At 39.8% G+C, this 24,359-nt stretch overlaps 2 protein-coding genes across 2 annotated transcripts in view; one reads left to right on the top strand and one right to left on the bottom strand.

Moving 5' to 3' along the window:
- LOC145403539 (proteasome assembly chaperone 1-like) overlaps positions 1 to 24,359 on the bottom strand; it is a 79,392-nt gene that overhangs the window by 28,544 nt on the left and 26,489 nt on the right. The gene's annotated exons all lie outside the window — the stretch shown is intronic.
- Positions 373 to 23,434, top strand: LOC145403664 (uncharacterized). The gene is made up of 7 exons (XM_080275355.1): positions 373 to 553; positions 7,903 to 8,069; positions 10,313 to 10,417; positions 12,485 to 12,611; positions 18,979 to 19,059; positions 19,520 to 19,608; positions 22,835 to 23,434. The coding sequence occupies exons 2-7, from the start codon at positions 7,911 to 7,913 to the stop codon at positions 23,396 to 23,398; spliced, it is 1,125 nt and encodes a 374-aa protein (XP_080131481.1). The 5' UTR covers positions 373 to 553; positions 7,903 to 7,910; the 3' UTR covers positions 23,399 to 23,434.

Genomic DNA, 24,359 nt, shown 5'->3' with positions numbered 1-24,359 from the left:
TTCATCATTCGTAGGAAACTGTAATTTTCTGTTTCTGGTATCATGAAAATTATTATGTTATTTATACATGTACGCTCAATTTGAATTAAGCAATATATTGGTTACTATTTGTGGTCCCTATTCCAAGATTATAGCTTCCTTCAAAAAATATATAATTAATTATGGAAAACAGTTGTATACATACCATGCCTGAATAAATTTAATCTAATCATCTGATTACTTACAAATAAAATACATCAGAGAGAGAGAGAAAGAAAAAGTCCACATCTCGATCATCGGCACTTTTCGAAAACTGATGTATGTAAACAAAGCTGAGCTCGTAGGTGTGGGTGTTGGGCTTAAGCAGTTCTTTCTATACGCTACGACCCACCAGCCTCATCTTTGCACATTGCATCGTGATATAAGGTCGCTAATCAACGAGCAAGGCAGTGATAATGGTAGCCATGAAAGTGTTAAATATTATGTTCGTAAAAGTTCTGTAATTATTTAGCTGAAAGTTCAGAGCTGAATACATAGGCATAGCAGCCTCTTCCAGAACGTCTTCAGTGAGTTTGTGAGTACTGACATCTTTTCAGCCTGAAATGAAACCTGTCCCCCAACAGGTGTAAGATACTTTATTTCTCGGAACATTTGCAATATTACTGCAAAGATAAGGTGTAACCCTCATACAAAAGCTGTAAGTGATGAGTATTATGATTGTCAGACATATCAACCATTCTTTGATGCATTGCATAATATGACGTCTTATTGTCTTCTGATTCCCCTTAGAGCTGTATGTATGAATGATCATAGGGGTTGGCCTGCTGATTTGTGATTTGGGCAGACTTTTGTCACTTATCTCTCTGTCAGGTTTTACTGTACTCTCTGGACCCTACCTCACCCCCATCCTTAGGTGGGAAATGAGGTCAGATTGATGACCATAGATTTGGCCAGTAAATATGTTTCAGTGTCAGCTGAGTTTATCAGTTCTGAAGTATGTTACAGCTTTATTTCATTATATCCATCTCAGATCAGTAACAAAAGATATTAATGTAACGTAATGCAGTGTCTTTAGAATAGCTGGTATAGAGGCCTCTTTGTGGGATGCCATATCCAGTGAAAACAAACAAGAATATTTTAAGGAAATTAAAGCCAATTTGTGATGAAAGCATTCCTAAGAAAAGATGCACAATACATACCGGTAATGAAGTAAATCTGTAGTACCGGTGCACATCTGGACAAGACTTAGAATAGCTTAATCCTTTTTGGCATTACATGTCACAGTTTCATCCAAAAACACTCTTACGAGATTTTGATCCATTTTGGGGGTATTTTAGACAATTCAAAGACACTCTTCTTCTGTGGCATTTTCATCTAAAATTATTTTTATTTTGCTCTAGAAGGTTAGGTAACGGTAGGTTATCTTCAAGAGTATAAATAAAATAAAATGTGACACAAATGCCATAGAAGAATAGTGTCTTAGAATTGTCAGAGACACCGAGAAAACAAAGCAAAATCTCATAATTCAGTTTTTGGCTGAAACTATAATTTTAATCCCTTTTCTTTAGCCATGTTCATAACTGGTGAATTGACAGCCCTAACTGTCTGCAGTGTTTCAGTTCTTGCAGGTATGAAATTCTTCTTAATTCTAGCAAAATTTCTGTGTATTCTAACCTATCTCAGTTAAATAATAATCTTGCCGCCTTCACTGACATCTGTCAGAGTTGCATCATAAGTGAATATGGGAAGCGCCATGAATAAGTATCAGATGTAGTAGTGGTGAGACTGGGGAAATTTATAAAGGATCCTACCCAGTTTACAGGAATGTCTACTGAAACAGTTGGCTGTTATTACAGCCTACTACTGTATGTTTTTTATATTTTTTCATTTTAACAAGAGGTTAAGAGAGCAGTGGAGGAAAAGAGGAAGAAGTGGCTAGAGTGGTTACAGGATGGGTTCCATGGAAATAAGAACTGAATATATTGAAAGCAAGAAGCAAATAAACAGACTAGTGAAGAGGAAAAAGGAGGTAAATGATGATCTAGGAAGAAAAATGAATGCAAATTGCTCTGAAAATAGGAAGTTATTCTGGAAAGAGGTGCAGAGATGTAGAAGTGACATTGCAAAAAATGCAAAAGTGTGAAGGATGTAAGTGGTAGATTATTAACCCATGGAAATGAAGTAAGGACCAGATGGAAAGAAAATTTTGAAAGCCTGATGAATGGGAATAGAAAAAGCAGAGCCGCTATAAGCATGACTGGTTTTTAGGATGTGCAAAGAAGGAATGCTGCCAGGAAACGTGACACTCACTCAGGTGAAGAACGCTGTGAAGCGGCTGAAAAATGGGAAAGCAGCTGGGGTTGATGAGGTGTAGGCTATGCAGAGATAATTAAGTGTAGTGGAGAGAGTGGAATGAAGTGCTTGTTGGAGATATGTAAGAAGGCATGGATGAGTGTAACTGTGTCGGAAAGTGGAAAAAGGCTGTAATTGTACTCCTGTACAAAAATAAAGGTAAGTGAAGTGAGTGCAAGAATTGTCGTGGCATAAATTTATTGAGTGTTGTTGGGAAGGTAGGACTATATGGAAGAATTAGTACAGTATAGAGAAAGTAAGAGAGATATCAGAAGTCCTAGTAAGTGATGAGGAGGGTGTCATTAGGAGTGGCAGAGGACGTGTGGATCAGATATTTGAACTGAGACAGATAGTGGAGAAGGCTTGTGAGAAGGACTATAAAGTGTATATGGTATTTATGGATCTGGGAAAAGCATACGACAAAGTTGACAGAGAAGGATTGTGGAAGGTTTTGCACAGGGTGTAGATGGTACCTTAAGCTGGTACCGGTAGGTGCCATCATGAGTTATTATGATGGTAGTGAGGCATGTATAAGGGTAAATGGGCATCTAAATGAATGGTTCACAGTCATTGTGGGCGTGCAGCAAGGTTGTGTGATGTCCCCATGGTTGTTCAATATACTCAGGCACGCCCTGGTTTAACGATGCAGTTGGTTAAGTAAAAACCCATTGCTTGGTGGGGTATCATATCTCGAGGTAGATTTAACATGTAAAGTATAGGGATGCATTTTTGAGCCTTGGGTTTCCTCCCCAAGTCCTATACCCACCCAGGTGAGTCCAAAAACATGTTTCTTTCTAACCTAAACCCCCAAATAGCTTTAAAACAAGCTAAACTAAGCCTAAAAGGAGTTTATATTTCACCTAAACCCAAAAACAAAATCTGAAAATCATCAAAAACAGGTCTAGGAAAAATCAAACTTAGTAAACTGTACCTCAGATTGACAATGTTCACCCCACCTATGATTAAAACACATTAATCTAAGTCTAATAACTGTTTATAAATGAACCTGAACACAAAATTTACATCTAAAATATCATCAACATTGTTAAAAAAAAAAAAAACATCGTTATACTGGGGTTTGGCCAACGTTCGGCGGAGTAGGTGGTACAGTATTTCTACCCCCATTGCAATGCCGGGGTATCATATCTTAGGGTCTGCCTGTATATGGATGGGTGATGAGAGAAGTAAAAACATGAGTAATGGAGAGAGGGATGGCGTTGGTAATAAATGGTGATGGATGGAATATCTCAGATTTGTTGTTGATGATGCAGTGCTACTTGCAAATACTAGACAAGAACTTAGTAGACCAGTGCAGAGTTTTGCTGATGTCTGTGACTGTCATGCCTTGAGAGTAAAATTAATGTAGAAAAGGGTAAAGTGATGGTAATTGAGAGAGAAGTTGACTTCCAGCATGATGTTACAGTGAATGGAGAGAGACTGGAATTGGTGGGAGAGTTCAAATACCTGAGTACAGCAATAGAAAAGAGGAAGATGTTCAAAATAAGTGGAAAGTAGGGTGACACAAGGAAGGAAAGTAGCTGGTGCTATGAAGGCCTTGATAAGGAACAGAAACTTGAGTGTTGCAGCTGGACGAGACTTACATGAAGGAGTGTTAGTGCCAACTTTAAATATGGGTTTGAGACTGATGTGGCATGGAAATGAAAAGTCAGGAGTGAGAGCATTGGAGATGGGACTGCTGAGGAATGTATGTGGAGTACAGAGAGTGGATAGGATACGAAATAATGTGATTCATGAAAGACGCGGAATGAGGAGGTCTGTGGACACCAGAATCGGAGAGTGTAATGAAATTGTATGGTCATGTGGAGGGAATGGATAACAATAGAGTGGTGAAAAAGGTATATCTGAATGAATTTGAAGGAGGGAGGAGGCAAGTTAGGCCAAGGGGAAGGTAGTAGTAGTAGTAGTTGTTCCCTAGGCAGTCTGGCTGAACAGCCCCGAGTCCCTAAGGAAGGCCATGGCCGAGACCGGGCTTTCCCACAGAGCTCTCAAAGAGTGTATGTTGTGTTGTTGGCATAGGTGATTGTGTGCAATGCAGTCTTCCATAATGTGCTTCATAGTATGGGGTGCTGTGTTACATCCTGGACAGGCATCAGCGACGGAGTCATCCAGCCTCTTCTGGTAGCTTAAAAGGGCTGGATGGTGTTAACATCTCAGCCTGGCCAGGTGGACCCTGTCCTCACAAGGGGGATAGGGTTCAGAAGGGTGGATGTCAGGAGGCCGTGCATGCAGCTGCGTGTGGTCTTTAAGTGACTGAATGGAGCGGCGAGTGATTTGAGTGTGGATATGCTTCTGGAAGCTGGTCTGAGGTGGGCGAAGGGGGAGAAATGACAGTATTTGTGTATGATATCATGTGTTGGGTGTTGTTTTGATGTTCCATGGTGTGGGTGGATGTGCTGCCATGTAATGTAGTGGATGTTGTGGGTTTGTGGAGGCTGCAGCAAGAATCTGCATGCCTCTCATGTCTAGGTGATCCTTGACTTTGAGGACTTTGGTTTCTTGATGTAGGTGGTCTGTGGGGAAGATGGAGGTGGAGGTATATGGTGGATGAGTGTGTGAGGAAGAAACGTATGGAAGTCGGTGAGGCTAGGGGACTGACGAAAGATTGAGCTGGCTGGACGAATGTGAAAAGAAGTGCAGGATCAGGGATTTGGCACCCCTTTTTAACGTGACAACGTTCAGATTGACTCTTCAGTATCAGATACGTTTATGTGAAGCTACAGGATGTGGTGAAAGTTTTTTGGCTTATCAGATAGAGCCAGGATTCCGTGGGCTTGAATGATGAGTGAATGAAGCATGGCCCATTGGACTGGGCAAACTTGGGCTGTCTGGACATTGCTACTTCTCACCCTGTCCTAGGGTGGGAAAGGAGGTCCAGATGATGATGATGAAGATAAGGACTTTCATTTGACCGTAAGTAATTCATGCTTAAGGAAGTATTTCGATACAGTCCCTTGTTACGGCAAGTCAGTGCAGTCCCACTGTTACCATGGTCATCACTACATTGCCAGCCTTGCAATCTTGCCAGTGTGCTTACACATCACTCACTTGTCTGCTCAGGTTTGTATATGAACAGATATATGTTTGATGAGGCTCAGTGCTGTAAAAGATGGCATGTTGAAAATAATACTGGTGTATATATATATATATATATATATATATATATATATATATATATGTATGTATGTATGTATGTATATACAGTATATACCATATAGATAGAGAGATAGATATGCAGTATATATATATATATATCTATCTCACTCCACCCCTCACATCACTTCCATTAGATTTATATGTATCTATATATCTATATCTATCTCTCTATCTATCTATCTATTTAAAATCTTATATCTCACTCCACCCCTCACATCACTTGCATTAGATTTTAGTGATAGGATGTGTTTACAGCCTTTGGAAAGGTTTAATGTCACAAGATTTTTACTATTGAGCAAGAGTATAGCAGTCAGTTATTTTGAGACATTAATTTCAGAATCAGTGTTACATTTTATGTTATGAATAAAACTACCACAAAAGTTTTTTTTATGTAATCTTTACTGTTAAATAAAATGCCAGCTTTGTTGACTACTGTAATTTAATGTTATGAATAAAGGAGTGCCTGTAAAATAAATGCTGGGTATGTACCCTTCAAGCTATTCCCCTGTACAAAGGAAAAGGGGAAAAAGACGTGTGTGGTAATTATAGGAGCTTTTGTCTTCTTAGTGTAATAGGAAAAGGGTATGGTAGAGTACTTATTGACAAGAGTTTGGAAAGTAACAGAGGAATTCGTTGGTGAAGAACAGGAAGGTTTTAGGAAGGGAAGAGGTTGCATAGATCAGATATTCATTCTTAGGTCTTTTCTGGAAAAGTTTCTAGAGAAGGGAAAGAAGTTGTATGTGGCCTTCATGGATTTGAAGAAATCATGACAGGGTGGATAGACAAGGAATGTGGAAAATATTAGGAATATATGGAGTGAATGGGAAGTTGCTGAATGTCCTAAAGAGTATGTGTGAGTGGGCTAAGGTTTCAATGCGTGTGGGTAGTGAATTGAGTGAGTTTTTCTGTTTGAATGTTGGATTGCAGCAAGGATATGTCATGTCTCCATGTTTGTTCAGTCTGTATATGGAATGGGTTATAAAAGAGATACAGGGTAGGGCAGTGAATGTTGAAGCGGCTTTAATGAGAGAGGGCAGTGTTTGGAAAACTCCCTGTACTGTTGTTTGCAGATGATACTGTATTGTTAAGTGAAGACGATGGGGAACTGCAAGGCTTGGTGAGTGAGTTTGGAAGTGTGTGTAAGAAATGGAATCTAAAAGTGAATGTACTGTAGGGAAGGGTAAAGTTATGGTCTTTGAGAGAAATAAAGTGAGGCTGGATGATGAGGAAATGGAAAATGTGAGTGCATTTAAGAAGGGTACTTGGGTAGTGTGATGAGTAAGGATGGAAATTTGGAGGGTGAAGTGCTTGAAAGGGTACAACAAGAAAGAAAGATTGCTGGTTCTTTGAAGGCAATAATAAGAAACAGGATTGAGCGTGGAAGTAAAAACGCCGCCGCATGACTGCATTGTGATGCCAATGTATGGAAGTGAATCTTGGGCCTTGTTGGCAGGACACAAGTCAAGATTGAGAGCAGTGTAAATGAGTTATGTGAGAGGAGCATGTGGAGTTGGATGGAGAGACAGACTGACAAGTGAGGAAATGAAGAAGCATTGTAGTGTGGATGTGGATGTGATAGAAAGTGTTAGGAGAAATACATTGAGGTGGTTTGTCCTTGTGGAGAGGATGCAGAATGAGAGACTAATAAGGAGAGTGAATGTGAGTGAGGTGGAGGGAGGGGGAGGCCAAGGATGAGACGGAGGAATGGAGTGGAGAGGTATATGAGAGAAGGGGATGTGAGCTGGGAACAGGGCAGTGAAATGGCAGGGGACTGGGTGATATGGAGGCAATTTGTTTGTGGCCACCCCCTATGGGAGTAAGATGTCTGGCAATAGATAGGTATGGTAGATAGTATTCATCAGACTTTGATTTTGTGACCCATGAACCTAACTTTCCACAAGGCTTGGGAATGTTACTTTCCCAACACACCACTTCCAGCAATTCAGTCGGTCATGTTGGAGGTGGGTTTGTATTTTTTAAGAAAACAAGTAATTATTGGTATTTCATTATCCAACCAGGTACTGATAGTTTTAATAACTGGCTGGGTATGTTGTTATGTGAAACATTATTTTACTGGGTGATTGTACCACACTGTATTGTTGGAGCAAGTTTCTGATATCATATTTTGAGGTGTTGTGATGCTATTGCCACATCCTGAGTATTGGAAAGGGTAGTTAAAGGAGGGGGTTATGCTACAGAATCTTAGAGGAACTGGTCGGTGAATATTATGTCATTGCTTGAGTAGGCTTTAGTGAAATTAAATTTTACACACAGTTTAGTACCTCTTCTGTATGTATTTTAGTGTTACTAGTATAGGCATTATGCATTACTGTATAGTAGTGCATTGTACTGTATATTTTTTTAGTATATACTGTAGCAAACAGTGTCTGTGTGCAGATTGCTTAATGCTCCCAACGATGTCAAAGAAAATAGAAGACAGTGAGCTGCAGACCTTGACACTCTCCCCAACCAACACAAATGATGATGAAAACTCTCCCTTCATCAACCCTGCCAGTGATGAGACAGCATTCCCCATTAGCCCTCCACCATCTTACTCCACAATGGTAGGTTTTAATCATCTGTGTACAGAGCTTATACTTCTTATTTTGCAAGATTTTCCTTTAGTTCTGTTTTCTGTAGAGTATGGAGAATATGGTAGTAATATGAAATAGAAATTGGGACTATTAATATACAGTGCTGTAGAGAACAAAGCCACTATCATGATAATCTGCTCATGAACTATTTAAAATTAAAACACAAAATAGCAACGTAGAAGTAAATATTAAATGTTTTGTTGTACCGTACTTAGTGCTAATATGTAATATATAATCATTTAAAGTGCACACACACACACACACACACACACACACACACACACACACAGTGTGTGTATATACTTATATATATATATATCCTCATCCTCAGCCACTGAGGTCCACTGCAGGACCGGCCTATCCCTACCGAAGCAGGGACAATACAGCCAATGTATCTCTACCAAGTGGCTTAGGCTGTCTGGTAGCGACTGTATGTAGGGTGAGAAGTGCTTGTAAGTGTAACTGTAGTGTTGTAGTGACTTTGGATGTGTATGTAGTTTGTGAACCAAGTGTAATCGGCCTGCCTTAAGCTGATTGGGTATGCGACACTGGTTCAACCACAGCACCCCTTGTATCCGCCAGAGTTGCAAGTGGCTTGGTGAACGCTTCCCAAAGCTTTTACAACTCTGGTGGGAGGCGAACCCGCGCTCACCAGAGTGCAAAACGAACAGTCTACCACTGTACCATAGAGGCTCCATATACTATATATATATATATATATATATATATATATATATTTCATTCATTCATTGCCAGACGCCATGTATCCCAAACGGGGTGGCCAAGGGCTTAGAGTTAATTGTTTTACAGGGAGGGGCACTAATCCTCCACCAACCCCACTTGACACGTAGGGATGCCAACAGCATCTGGTGTTCCCAGGCGGTCACCCATCCAAGTACTAACAAGACCCAACGTTGTGTGATAATATATATATATATATATATATATATATATATGAGCCTCTGTGGTACAGTGGTAGAGTGTGCATTTTTGTACATGGGTGAACCAGGATTCGCGCCCCGCCAGGGGATAATAAACTTTGGGAGTGTTCACCCGTCCACATACTGCTTTGGCAGACATAAGGGGTGCTGTGGTTGAGCCATTTTCACATACTATAAAGTATGCTTGCACCCAGTCAGCTTGCACGGGCCAATTACACCTGGTTCACAGAATACACACACATCCAAAGCCACTACAACACTACAATCACACTTACAAGCACTTCTCACCCTACATACAATCTCTACCAGACGGTCTAAACCTCTTGGTAGAGATACATTGGCTGTATCGTCCCCACTTCGGTCAGGATAGGCCAGTCCTGCAGTGGATATTCAAACGGCTAATGATGGTGATATATATATATATATATATATATATATATATATATATATATATATATATATATATATATATATATATACAGTATGTATATATATATATATATATATATATATATATATATATATATATATATATATACAGTATGTATATATATATATATATATATATATATATATATATACAATATATATATATATATATATATATATATATATATATATATATATATATATATATATATATACAATATATATATATATATATACATATATATATATGTACACAATATATATATATATACAGTATATATACAGTATATATATATATATATATATATATATATATATATATATATATATATATATATATATATATATATATATATATATATATATATATATATACAGTATATATATATATATATATATATATGTACAGTATATTCAGTCTTAGTAATGCAGACCCGTTCATGATCCTGCATCTGAAAGAGAAGATTACTGGTTGGTGATGATCAGCCAACTTTTAACATAATCATGCTGATTCGTGAGTTACAGATAAGATATTGAATACCATCATGAGCTGCTGGTCGTGGTTGCCTTAGCTTTGTAAATCTTTCTCACTACTCAGGTCCTCAGATAAATTGTGTTTACTCCTTATTATATGTTGGAATATACAGTATTTTAGTGTTAGCCTTCTCCAGTTTTCAGTTATACTGTATCTAGAACTGCAGTTACTGTACTGTTTCTTACTCACAGTTATATGACTGTATAATTATTGTTTTATATTCTTACAGGTAATGTTCTTCATATATTAATTATGAACATTATGACCTCAGAAATTTTTTATTTATTTATTTTTTTATTTTTTTATAGACAACCTCCAGCAGCACCCTGACTGGGGAACGTCGAAAGGTGGAAAGAATGTCAAGTGCCCCAGGGAACACCACCACCACCACCAAGCCTGTTCCAACACTAAGGGTGAGTTTATACCACCCAAGAATGTCTCAGATCAGAAGAAATGTTAGGTGTATATGGGATATGAAGTACTGTAAATTAACTATGCATAGGACAGAGTAGGTTGGGCTGCAGATATTGAGGGACCATTGATCATGTACACATGTGTAAATATTTTTGCCAGATGGCAGCTTTCCAGGTGTTATGATTGCAAGGCATTTCCTACTCAGACCCTTATCCTTGAGGTGTCCATGCAGAACTTCATCCGATTTCTTCACTGGTCTGCCATTGGGTATTCGTCCACTCACATTCATTCCTGGGACTGTCCTCAACCAGTCACCTTCCTCCTTCCCATCAAAATGTCCAAAACTCTCTTAACCTACCAGTTTCCATCACTCCTCAGACATCCCATGTACCAAATCTCAAGCAATGCACAACCCTCAGTTCTGTCATTCTGTGATGGCCTGTGCATCCTTTTCACCCTAATCCAGACTAAAGATTTCTCATTTTGGAGCTAGTTGAGAGGTGTATTTTAATACTCTCATACTCAAAGCCATATTTAGACATGATGAGGGCCTAAGCAATGAGAAGCTGTGAAGGGCCCTCTTGGCAATTATTAAATGAGGTTAAGCTGTGCAACAATTGAACGTGGCATGAATGCCACCAAGATGTATATCAGACGTGTGCAGAGTGAGTTAAATATGGTAAATCATTACTTGAAAATAAATTATAATACAGTTGTAGCAAATGAAGAAAAAAAAGTCAGATATTGAGAGGTCCCTTCAGCCTGTGAAGCCCTAAACTATAGCATGTTTAGCTTATGCCTAAATCCAGACCTGCTCCCATGGCTGGGACAACTTTAGTATTCTGTTCAGCTAACACCAGATGACTTCATCCGAGTGAGAGCATAGGAGCCATAGGCTGTTAAAATTCACCAGTAACCCTCTCTCATTATTGGGAAAACTTTAACATTTTGTTCCAGCCAACTCAGACAATATAATATCATGTTGAGAGTCAGTCATGGGAACCTGAGAACACTTATGAAGATATTAGGACACATGGTACTGTAGTCTGGTGATATAAAGCACCATCCAGGGTGAAGGTCATGTGTACATCAGTTAAGATCCCTAAGAGATGACTAGAAATTTTTGATAATATAGGGCCACCAGGAGCATAGGCTAGTCACCATGAATGTTCTGAAGTTTGGTTGTCTCAAACTGAGAGGACGGAGGGGTAGCTGAATGACACATCTGTTCAGTCAGTAGTTTTCAGGAAACAGTGAAATGGTTTGTAAAAAATTTTTTCCCTTAGGAAGAATTTCAATTGGAGATTAGGAGGATATGTTCAGTGACATAGTGGTGATGCCAGGATGTAGCTATAAAGTCCTCATCTGATGACCTGTATAGAGTGACGCATTTTATGGGTACAGTATTTAAGAAATGAGGTTGGGTTGGAGGAGAGTATGAACAGGTTTACATACAGTAAAGTCATTAGTTAGTCAACTGCTGTTCCTTAAAAAAAAGATGTTGAAACTGAAACATCACTATGTACACACAACAAAAAAACTATCGTTACAGGGGGGTCCGATGTGTTTCATACTGAACAACCTGGCTGTCTCGCTAGGGTTGGTAAGCCTGACAGTGGGTGAGTTGCCAAATAGGACGAGGTAGTAATATGCATGGGAGAAGCAGTGGATATAGCTTATAATAAATATGCAACAAACACACACAGGGATACCAATGGAGGAGGCTGTTATCAAAAATCTTCATTCGTGTGTCATTTTATATCGCGCAGAAGGTGTAACGATAGTTTTTTTGTTGTGTGTACATAGAGTAGCAACATAAATTTTGAAAAGCAGTGTTCCATGCATGCTTGGGTCAATCTTCTTCATGTTGTCCGACCTCCTCAGTCTGGTGAGCTTTCTGGCCGTAGCTAACAGTAATACAGCATCTTGATGTACCTTTTTCATGGCAATAATAAGATTAAGATAATCATACAGTATTTTAATGGTTAAGAATGCTTCATTTTAAATAGGAAAATTACTGATTTATCAGATGTTAACTGTGGTATATATACTTTTTTCCCTTAAAGGTATCGACACCCCCTGGTTTAGCTCGGATTTCCTACACCAATGAGCGATCTAATGACCGAAAAATAGATTGGAGTAAGATCAGCCGTGACCGTCCCACCCCAACTAATTCTATTGGACAGAAAAAAGGTCGGTTTTTCTACCATAAATACCGTAGTTACAGTGGATGCAGAACATATATACTGTATATATATAGTTTTTTTTATTTTCAGTGCCAGTATACTGTAATTGTATACAGTATTTCAAGAATACCATTTTCCTCCTTGACAGTATTTTTATTTTAAAATTTGTCTTGTACATTTATCCTTTTTGTCTTTATATGGTATCTTAAATCTAATAAGCCAACTGCTTCCATAATAATACAGTGCTTAGAACTTTGTATAATATTCACCTCATGTGAGTTGTGCATGCTATGACATTTTCTGATAGTGATATATATATACCGTATTTATATATATATTGTATATTTGGTAGGTGGGGGCACACCATCCTCTCACTCGATGTAGTGCTCCTTTAGGTGTCTGCCCTTTCCTGTCTTCCTTCCTTCCTGTTCTGTCCTTCTTTCCTTCATTCTTTCCTCTTCCCTCTGCCTGTGGGTGACTTTACAGTCCCTCTTCTGTCTTTCTTTCCTTCATTCTGTCCTCTACCTTCTGCCTGTGGGTAACTCTACACTGAGTGACTAGCCAAATGGTTTGCCATACACCAAGATACCATTTACTGCACTGGGTGGTAACCTTATAACCAAATTTTATGGCGCCCGGTGGTTTAGTGAGTAATTAAAGCTCTCCGGTTGGATTAAGCCTGTGCAGGTCTATATCCAAAGGGTGGTAGGGGTTTATTGCTTACATAATGCCACTCTGGGATGAGTGAGGCTGGTTGCTCTCATCTTAAATGTCAGAACCAACTTGCCTAGCCCCGTGCTCCTACGCTCCCCATGGGGCAACTTAGGATTGGATGATGGATGGATCTATATATATATATATATATATATACACAGTTCGCTTGCACAGTGCGCGAGAGATTAAGCGGTCTGCGACCTCGCGCAGTGTGAATTCGTGCACCGAGAATACATAATCTAATGGGAAAAATTACATATGGGTGGTACCGCCTCATACCTGGACCTTTTTTTGGCCCTTAGAGACATAATAAAGGTCAAATTTTTCAGACATTGTACTGTACTTCAGATATAGCTACAATAACAAAAATATGGGCAGTCACCTTAACAACAGTAGACAACAGGTCTGATGGACTTAAATAACAGGGGTTTCGAGACACGGCAACACACTTACCGCCACCCCGGTCGCACCACGCATGTTTAGCAGTTGCCAGTGTTGTATTATTCCAGGCTTTGACAAAGAAATTTATGGCCTGTCGAATGTTACATTTCTTCCAAAATGCAGCAACAGTCATTATGGTGGGGGTTGCAGGTATGCCAGGTGAGTCAGGTGGGGCTGTGGAGGAGGAGGGGCTTGCGGCAGGCGAGTCAGGGGAGGTTGTGAGAGGAGGATCCTCCCTCTCCTCCTCGCTACTGCTCACATCTTAAGCAATTTCCTTCATCTCTTCTTGCTTGTTTGTTTCATTCCTCATCTTGTTATGGACATATTGGCAGTATAACAACATAGTATTCACGAAATAACCGTCATTATTATAGAAACTGGGTATCTGTTCTAACTTACTGTTATTGCAGAAAACGTTATTGTCGAAGTTGTTATTGGCGAGATCTTACTGTAAAGTCCCCACGAGCCTCTAGGTTACTATTGGTGCGTTGTGTGTGTGGGGGGGGTGTCACGTACTCATGGAAAATGGTATTTTTGAGCCACTCCTTGCCTCTTCATCGCGTTTTGTGAGGTAAACTCGCTCACTCAAGGTTTTTGGTTATTATTTTTGGTCACTCGTGCACAATGCGATTCACGCACTCTGAGCTCACACAGTAGGCGAGCGAACTGTGTGTATATATACGGTATATATATATATATATATAACCATTTTTTAGAACACACACACACACACATATATATATACTGTGTATATATATATATATATATACTGTATATATATATATAGATAGATAGATAGATATATATATATATATATATATATAAACTACCATTTTTAAGAACACAGTAACTCAGTAGTTGACACAAGCAAACCAGAATGGAAACAGGTAAGAAGCCCAATTTGTATTAATGTATGATATTGTGGATGCATTGTGTTAAGTATGTTTTTTGTTCTTTTCATAAAATGTACCCAACACTTCCATACCAGTAGCTCACAATATAAGCTGAAGTAGATAATGTCAGTATATGGCAAGATATTCATGAATCAGGAAGACATTTCACAGAATCATCCTTTACAGAAAAAAAGATGGAGAAGCACAATAATTAATGACCCTTTTCACTCTGCTGTCTGAGTATTGTTTGGATTAATGTAATGTGCAATTACTTTTCCATCCTAAAATATTTTTATCACTCCAGTAAAAGTTTATTAGCTGTGTTAGTTAGCTGAATAGTTGAAGCTGCCAATGTTTACCTCAAAAATCAAAATTATATATACAGTGGAGGAATATTTTCAAAGTGAATAGTGGTACTGTGATTGTGAATAAGAACTAAGTTGCTGAGAGCTAATAAACTCAAGAAACTTAGTGTCAACATGTACTGTATTGGCAAGTCTATCTATCTGTCTATTGCCAGATGCCATAATCCCATAAGGGGTGGCCTTTCATGATCATATTTATGAGACACTGGTACAGTACTTTTATTTTGCTGGTTAGTCAGCAGTATTGTCAGCTTAATTTGATCTGGATAGTAAAATATGGATACAGTACAGTATTACAAAAGTCTGAAGCTGTTCTGTCTTTTGTTACGTATAACTTGTCATTGCTCATACAGTATGTACAGTTGCCTCAAGGAGTCACAGTACCTCCTGTGTTACCTCCTGTCAGGATGTGGCAGCATCACAGTAGTTGTGTAAATATCTATGAATGAACTCTCGTATTTGCATAATATTGCCAGCCATTAGGACGTCTGACGTACGTACCCACCACTCACGTCCGTTGTCACAGTATGTACAAATGCCTGTTCGTTCATAGATGTTTGCACTACCACTGTGACGTTGCCACATCTTGACAGGAGGTAACACAAGGGGTATAGGAACTCCTTGAGGCAACTGTACAGTACATGTATTAAATTGTTAGCCTTTACCATTAAAATGACAGTGATGTCACTCTTTAACAGTCTTTTATTACCCACATATTTCTAAATTCCAGGCAGAGTTTCTCAGTCTAGCTTACCTCCTAATATTCCATTATTGCTTATTTAATGTGATGTGTTCAGTACATACATAGTGTAAATCAGGGGGTGTATTCCTGAGACATAACTAAATGAAAATTACTAAATGACCATGTTGCCAAATCTTAATAGTTCTGGAGTCACAGCATTCCCCAGGTCTCCTAGGAATGTGTTGGACCCAGTAGACTGTAAATGGATTGTCCACCTTTAACAGTTAGATTTATTGAAAAAATCCCACATGCTTTATACTGCTGTTACATTAACATTTACTGCAGATGTTCAAAATTCCATCTTCCTTGCACAGTGCATGCTGCAGCCCATCACAGAAATGACTCGCACACATTCCAAATCCCTGTGAATATTGTGAACACGTGCCACACTGTCTTGCACATGACACCACAGTTCCTCATGGTTTGGGACCTCTGTAGCTTACATCTCACTTTTAATATGTCCTCATTGATACTAATCAAGAGGGATGATATCTGGTGACTGAGGTGGCCATGAGAGTGGGCTACCTCGCCCAATCCTAGCCCAGCAGACTCAGGATGTAAGTAATTCCTTGCTCGTCTATCATCGTGGGCACGAGCATCATCATGCTGAAACCACACCCACTGCCATATTGCAATTAGTACATCTTCTAACAGCAGTGGTAATGTATCTTCAAGGAATCGTCTATATGTTTCACCTGTCAGCTGCTAGGCTAGAAGGTATAGGCCAGTAAGATAGTCACCAATGATGCCAACCTATACATTGATTTCAAATTGCTCCTGATGAGATCTTTGAGCCATTACTTATTGGTGGTCAACAGACTAAGTATGCCGGTTGTATAAATTAACTTTGCCACCTCTCAAGAACATTACAGTACTTCATCTGTAATTGGCACAAGGGATGGAAAATGACATTTTTCAGCATGCTGCCATACAAGCCACTGACAGAACTGCATCTGTGGAATCTAGTCCCCATCAGTTAAAGCTTGTACCTTCTGATGGTGCTAGAGATGAAGATTATGTTGATGTAGGATCCTCCACATGGTCCCCATTGCTAGTTGCTCATCATGAGCAATTTGTTGAATACTTATTTTAGGATCCTTCTCAATCACTTGTAGTACCCAGTCCTCCATATTGTCCAATCGAATGTTCTGAGGTCACCCTTTGTGACCTGAAATTGCACGTCGTTGAAAGGTACCAGTTTCATGTAAACAATGATCAGCTGCAAGAAATGTTTGCCAGTGTGGCAGTCTCTGGTTTGGATAACATTCCCTGAAGAGCCATACTGCTTCCACAGTCACCAGCTTCACCCAGTGTTAGGTGCACATCTACATAATCTCCAAAGTAGTGTTCCTCCATGTCTGCATCTGCATGATCCACTAACACTGGTTGATCCCCATGTTTATCCACATGTTCAGCTCTAGTTGTATGGGTCTAGGGATGTAAGTGACCAGCCTCCCTTTACGAGCACCCCTCATCATCTTGGTTTATCCTCCCCTACCCACCCACCCAAACCTCATACCACCATTTCCCACTTAACCACTGAGCAGCACCTCTGTCGTTTATGGCATGGTAATATACAGTAAATGATGACAGTATCTGATACTGCACACATATCCTATTACTGTATAACCAGTGTTATGTAACAGTACTAACGTAGAAAGTGTTTCAGTCTGTCACTTACACTCCACAGCTTTCAGCACATTCTTACCAAACCTGTCAGCTTTCCCGAGTGCTGTAACTCCAAAACTATTTAGATGTGGCAACATGGCCATTTAGTAATTTACACTTATTTATATCATCTAAGGAATACACCCCCTGATTTACACCAGGTATTATTGAACACCCTGTATGGTATATAATCATACTACATGGTTCACTTACACATTTATAAGGGTTGTATCCTATCAGACTAAAATGCACTCAGCGATTAAGTATAGTAAAATATTTTCCTGGTTATAAAATTGTTTCCAACCCTCAGTTTTGTGAGTTTATAGCTGCAGTAAGCTTTAGCTTGGATGCTGCATGTATGTACAGGACAGGTTAAGGTAAATGTAGTAGTCATTGTGTTTACAGTATGACCCTGCAAATGCAATTTTTTTTTTTTTTTTTTTTGGGGGGGGATTCCTGTAATGTTTGTTACAACTATCTTTTTGCTTAAAAAGCAAAGTGGCTAAATACAGTGTACAATACAATCTAGTTTCTTGCTGTGAAGGAGAGGTCTTTACAACTCCTCTTATAGTCTTAAGCTTTAACAGTAAAATCCTTTTGTTTGGTTCGTGTTATGTGGATTTTGCATTTGACTGAGCCATTTTTATTTTTATTTCTTTTCAAACATTAATCCCGTGATACATGGGTATGTATAACATTAATTTTCTTTTGCAGAATATTGTGTGATTATAAAACCAGTAACAAAATCTTTAGCAAGATTTTCTTCTTGATAAAAAAATGATCTGTGTTACAAAGAATAATAATCATAAGAAAATAATAAAACATTCTGCAAGTTTTGTACATGCTTTAATACCACATGATCTGAAAAGACCAAAACTTTTTTATGTTATATGGTACCTTATGTCAGATTGCATTCCTTGGATAAATATATATAGAATTTACATTTTACCTCTCTGCTTGTTTGAATGAACTTTGTTCTGTATGTTGTATAATTTTATTATGAATAATTCTCTAATGAAGAGTAATTTAGAATAGTCATTGTTTTTCATCAGCACACCCTGCTTCTTTTATTATTATTTAGTTTGCTTATTGACCCTTACATATCCTGCACTGGCCTGCATGGCTTGTCCTGCACTGTTCCTGCCCCATCACCTTTCATAGACGCCCTGCGCTGCCCGGACACCTCACAAACTTCTAGCCTTGCACTCACCATGGGAGCGAATAACCTCAGATCTTGCTCTCAGACTGCAGAGAATAAGAGTGATCGAAACCCATTTGCTGCTTCCAGTATCACAGACATTTCCCAGGATGGCACTGAAAACATCAATCCCATTCTCAGCTGTAACACTGCAAGCTCTGGGAGTGTATTTGTCACTCCCAGCAGCCAGATTATCCACCTCCCAGCCCCACCCAGCCGCACAGCCCCAAGTGGCACCAGCAGTACCTGGGGGAGGCTTGGTGGGGTACGAGGTGGGTTTAGGACCAGGGGTGTGGGAAGCCACACACCTAGGCAGATGAATCGCCCCCTCCAACATCACACCTTCCATGCAGATGTTGCGGATGTGCGGCAGATTGAACAGGGACTCCTTCAGCTTATGGAAGACTTCCAGGCAGGCAACCTCAGGGCATTTGGTGAGCAACTTTTGTAGTTATTTGCTGACTTATCATGATATGTGGCTTGGATTTGATGTAATGATATCATGAACTGATATGTGGGTGTTAAACTGAACATGTATTTATTGAATTAAGAGTTTATATGATTTAAACCATATAACCAAATTTTGGCACCTGGTGGTTTAGTGGGTAATTACTGCGCTCCAGTCGGATTGAGCCAGTGAAGGTTTATATCCAAGGGGTGGTTGGGGTTGATTGCTCATGTAATGCCACTCAGGGATGAGTGAGGCTGGTTACTCTCATCGTACGTGTTGGGACCAACTGCCTTGTCCTGGGCTCCTACGCTCCTTATGGGGCAGTGTAGGATTGGATGATGGATGGATGGAATAGTTTCTCAATGGGCCAAAGTGGAAGAAGCATCTAAAGATCTTATTTGTACACAAAACTGTACATAATATTAAGCTTGTTATTCCTTCAGGGAAGGACTCTCGTTTGAGGCAGATGGAGGCCATTAGGGAACAGCAAGAAAAGCTGGCAAAGCTACACTTTGATGTAGGAGTTGAGCAGGTATGTGCATGAACACCATACATATTGTAATATATTTGATCATTAGCAAATATCAGATACTGCACTTAGTGGTTTGTACAGTAGCCCACTAACACAGGATATTATTCAGAGTTGGGAGTGGATGGAAGTTTAGAGAGCAGTTGCCCCTCCCGAAAATGCAAGGAATCTCTTCATATGAAAGGAAAAGTTATGTTTAATGTATGTTAAGTGTGATGATGTATGGCAGTAATAAAGATGTTCACAGATATGAGCATAATGAAACTGAGAACAGTGAGACATGTAGTGCCACACAAAGGGACAATAATTTTTGCAGGTTTAAGAGGATTCTTGGAAAATGACATTGTTTGCGAGGTGATGCACACAGGTCGGTTAAGATGGTATGGAAAGGATATGTGAAAGTAACTGGGTGAAGCACTGGACAGACCTGAATATAGAAGGGACAGCCCCTACAAACAGACTAAGGAAAACATGGGATGAGGTCACAAGAAGTGAGTTAGAGGTGAGGAGACTTGGCTAACTGAAGTGGTTTAGGAGGCCATGCACTTAAGAAAAGTGCCATCAGATGAAATAAAAAGGTTGGTTATACAACCGTGGAACATTGCCATTCAAATTATACATATGTATTTGTTTAATATTGAGAGCAAGAAGCACGTAAAGAGACTTATGAAGAGGAAAAAGTAGGGAGTAAATGATGATCCAGGAAGAAAAATGAATGCAAACTACTCTGAAAATAGGAAGTTATTTTGGAAAGAGGTGTGGAAATGTAGAAGTGAAAGTGAAAAGAAATGTTATGGCGTGAAGGCTGTAGATGGTAGATTATTAACCCATGGGGATGAAGTAAGGACCAGATGGAAAGAATATTTTGAAAGCCTGATGAGTGGGAATAGAGAGAGCAGAGCGGCTGTAAACATGATTGGTTTTGAGGGTGTGCAGAGAAGGAATGCAGTGCCAGGAGACGTGACACTGACGCAGGTTAAGAGTGCTGTGAAGTGGCTGAAAAATGGGAAAGCAGCTAGGGCTGATGAGGTGTATGGAGAGATGATTAAGTGTAGTGGAGAGAGTGGAATAGGCATGGATGAGTGAAACTGCCAGCAGAGTGGAAAAAGGCTGTGATTGTACCCTGTACAAAAATAAAGGTGAGTGAAGTGAGTGCAAGAATTATCGTGGAATAAGTTTATTGAGTGTGGTAGGGAAGGTATATGGAAGAATTATTATAGAGAAAGTAAGAGAGATATCAGAAGTCCTAGTCAGTGATGAACAGGATGGCTTTAGGAGTGGCAGAGGATGTGTGGATCCGATATATGCATTGAGACAGATAGCAGAGAAGGCTTGTGAGAAGGGCCATAGGGTGTTTATGGCATTCATGGATCTGGAAAAAGCATACGACAAAGTGGACAGAGAAGGATTGTGGAAAGTTGTGTGCATGTACGGTGAACATGGCAAGCTGCTAGGTGCCATCGAGAGTTTTTATGATGGTAGTGAAGCATGTATAAGGGTTATTGGGCGTCTAAGTGAATGGTTCACAATCATTGTGGGCTTGCAACAAGGTTGTGTGATGTCCCCGTGGTTGTTCAGTATATATGTGGATGGGGTGATGAGAAGTAAAAACATGAGTAATGGAAAGAGGGATGGCTTTGGTAATGAATGGTGATGGATGGAATATCTCAAATTTGTTGTATGCCAATGATGCAGTACTGCTTGGAAATACCGGACAAGAACTTGGTAAGCTAGTGCAGAGTTTTGCTGATGTCTGTGAGCATCGTGCCTTGAGAGTAAATGTAGAAAAGAATAAAGTGATGGTTATTGAGAGAGAGGGTGACTCCCGGTGTGATGTTACAGCGATTGGAGAGAGACTTGAATTGGTGAGAGAGTGCAGATACTCGGGTGCAGTGATAGAAAAGAGGAAAATGTGCAAACGAAGTGGAAAGTAGAGTGACACAAGGAAGAAAAGTAGCCAGTGCAATGAAGGCCTTGATAAGCAACAGAGGCTCGAGTGTTGCAGCTGCACAAGGCTTACATGAAGGAGTGTTAGTGCCAGCTTTAACATATGGATGATACTATGGTGTGGTATGAAAATGAAAATTCAAGAGTAAGAGCAATGGAGATGGGACTGCTGAGGAATGTATGCGGAGTACAGAAGGTGGATAGGATACGAAATAATGTGATTCGTGAAAGATGTGAATTGAGGAAGTTGGTGGACACCAGAATCGAAGAGGGTGTACTGAGATGGTATGGTCATGTGGAGAGAATTGATAACAATAGTGTGGTGAAAAAGGTATATCTGAGCAAATTTGAAGGAGGGAGGAGGCGAGGTAGGCCAAGGAGAAGATGGAGAGATGGTGGATGAGTGTGTGAGAAAGAGAGGTTTGGAAGTCAGTGAGGTTAGGGAACTGACAAGAGATTGAGCTGGCTGGTTGAATGTTGTGAGGAAAAGTGCATGATCAAGGATTTGGCACCCCCTTTTAACACGGCAGCTTCTGGATTGACTTTATCGGATACATTTATGTGAAGCTATACAACGTGGTGAATGTTTTTGGCATATCCGATGGAGCCAGGATTCCGGGGGCTTGAATGATGAGTGAATGGAAGCATGGCCCATTGGATTGGGCAAATTTGGGCTGTCTGGACATCGCCACTCCTCACCCTGTCCTAAGGTGGGAAAGGAAGTCTGGATGATGATGATGATGTGTAATGAGTACCATGCTTGATAATTTTTTACTCTTTACATCCTTACAGACATGTGTAGACTTGCTGTAACAGTTCATCTAGTCTTTCAATTGTGTTGACTTTTTTTTTGAGATTCATATATTTATCTTGTGAGTTCATTCCTTCTATCTATCTGTCTATCTATTGCCAGATGCTATAATCCCATAAGGGGTGGCCATTTGACTTAGAGTTATTTGTTTTAAGGAGAGGGGCACTAACCCTCCACCAACCCACTTATTGACACGTAGGGAGCATGTACAGTTTGGTTATATGGTTACCACCCACCATTGTAAATGGTTTCATGGCTTACAGGAAACCATTTGGCTTGTCACTCAATGTAAAGCCACCTGGAAAGGAAAGAAAAGCAATAAGAAGTGACTGGAAGGATGGGTTCTTTCCTTAATTAATGTAATTAGTTTTAGATCTGATTACCATATGTGTAAGTACTTATGATTAGACTGGCTTGTGACTTTCATTATTCACATTGTATTGATTATTTGATCTTCTGTACATCCAACAGGATGTGTATCCTTTATCTGAGGATGGTTTGAGAACATCCCATGACAACATGCGCATGCTGATGGAAAACTTAGCAAAGCTGTCTGAATCCATTGAACGTTTACACACCAACACCAGTGGAGATCGTCGCAGTGGTACCACAGCACCTGAACGCAAAGCGTCCTCCGCTAGTCAGCCTTCTCAGCCTTCATCCCATCACCACCACCACCACCACTCCAGACACCATCATCACCGTCGTGTCAATGAGTCAAGCACCACACCTCACCAGAGTCACCACCACCACCACCACCACCACCAGCGCAGTAAAGCTGATACCACTGTGCCACATCACAGCTACCACAACAGTGCCACCCCATCACACTACCTTCACACTGGCCACATCCCTGCCACCTCAGCCACTAGCACACCACCTCACCAGCAAGGCACCAACTTTACTTCTACAGCAGCCACCACAGCCACCACTACTCAGCATGCCAGCCCAAGCAACACACGACCACACACTCAGGGGCGATTGAAAACCACCCCAGCACCTCAGCCAAAGAATGGGAAGGTGTCAGAGGCATGATGAGATGTGTCATAGTTTGGTAAAATGTTACTGTGTACAGCACTATATTTCAGTCAGCCACTACAGAGTAGAAGTTAGTTTTTTAACAACTGTATTGTTACCATACTTAATAAATATACATCAGACTAAAGAGCATAGTATTTTGATACTGTTGAAAAGTATGAACGGTATATCATCTGTTTCCATTTCATTAATAAAGTAGTTTGAGGATATCAGTAATACAGTATAATGTAGTTAAATGGGGTTAATTCCCACAGTATCTCTGATTATTTCGTAATTCTTTTAATACCATACAGGTATACCCCGCTATACGATCCCCGTTTATGTTATACCCTGCCTTAGTGATGTAAAAAAAATTAACACCCTTCCCCACCTAACGATGGCCAGTCCCTGGTTATGCGATGGGTTTTGATGATATGTTAGACTTGATTTTGTGTTTAGTTTGATTTACTAACTGTTTTTTGACTTAGATTAACGTGTTTTAGCCGTACAGGTAGGTGTGGTGAACACTGTTTTTTGGGGTACAGTTTACTAAGTTTTATTTTTTTACAGACTTGTTATTGATGATTTTCAGATTATATTTTTGGGTTTAGGTGACATATAAACTGTTTTTCAGATTAGTTTAGCTTGTCTTAAAGCTATTTGGGGGTTATAAGTGAGCTAGGAACTTGTTTTTGGACTCATTTGGGTGGGTTTTGGACTTGGTTGGGGAGGGGAATCCCAAGGCTCCCAAACATATCTCTATACTTTCTATTAGCGTTCCCTTTTAAAGATAGCTTGGCTCAGTGATGGGTTTTTCCAAATGCATCTCATTGTTATAGCGAGAGTGACCTGTATATTGATTATCTAGATGCCATTCTGAAATACAAAATTCCATCATCATCATCATCATCATCATCATCATCCAAACCTCCATTTCCACCCTAGGGCAGAGTGAGGTATAGCAACGTCTTGACAGCCC

This window comes from Coenobita brevimanus, chromosome 61, assembly GCF_032717465.1.
Source record: "Coenobita brevimanus isolate Jiangsu-jjx chromosome 61, ASM3271746v2, whole genome shotgun sequence".
NCBI classification, from domain to species: domain Eukaryota; kingdom Metazoa; phylum Arthropoda; class Malacostraca; order Decapoda; family Coenobitidae; genus Coenobita; species Coenobita brevimanus.
This window is presented reverse-complemented; position numbering and strand designations above follow the sequence as displayed.

Coding starts and splice junctions, on each gene's coding strand:
- LOC145403664 (XM_080275355.1), top strand. CDS start 7,911: ATGCTCCCAACGATGTCAAAGAAAATAGAAGACAGTGAGCTGCAGACC. Junction 10,418..12,484: donor AGCCTGTTCCAACACTAAGG/GTGAGTTTATAC, acceptor TTTCCCTTAAAG/GTATCGACACCCCCTGGTTT. Junction 19,060..19,519: donor AGGCAACCTCAGGGCATTTG/GTGAGCAACTTT, acceptor TTATTCCTTCAG/GGAAGGACTCTCGTTTGAGG.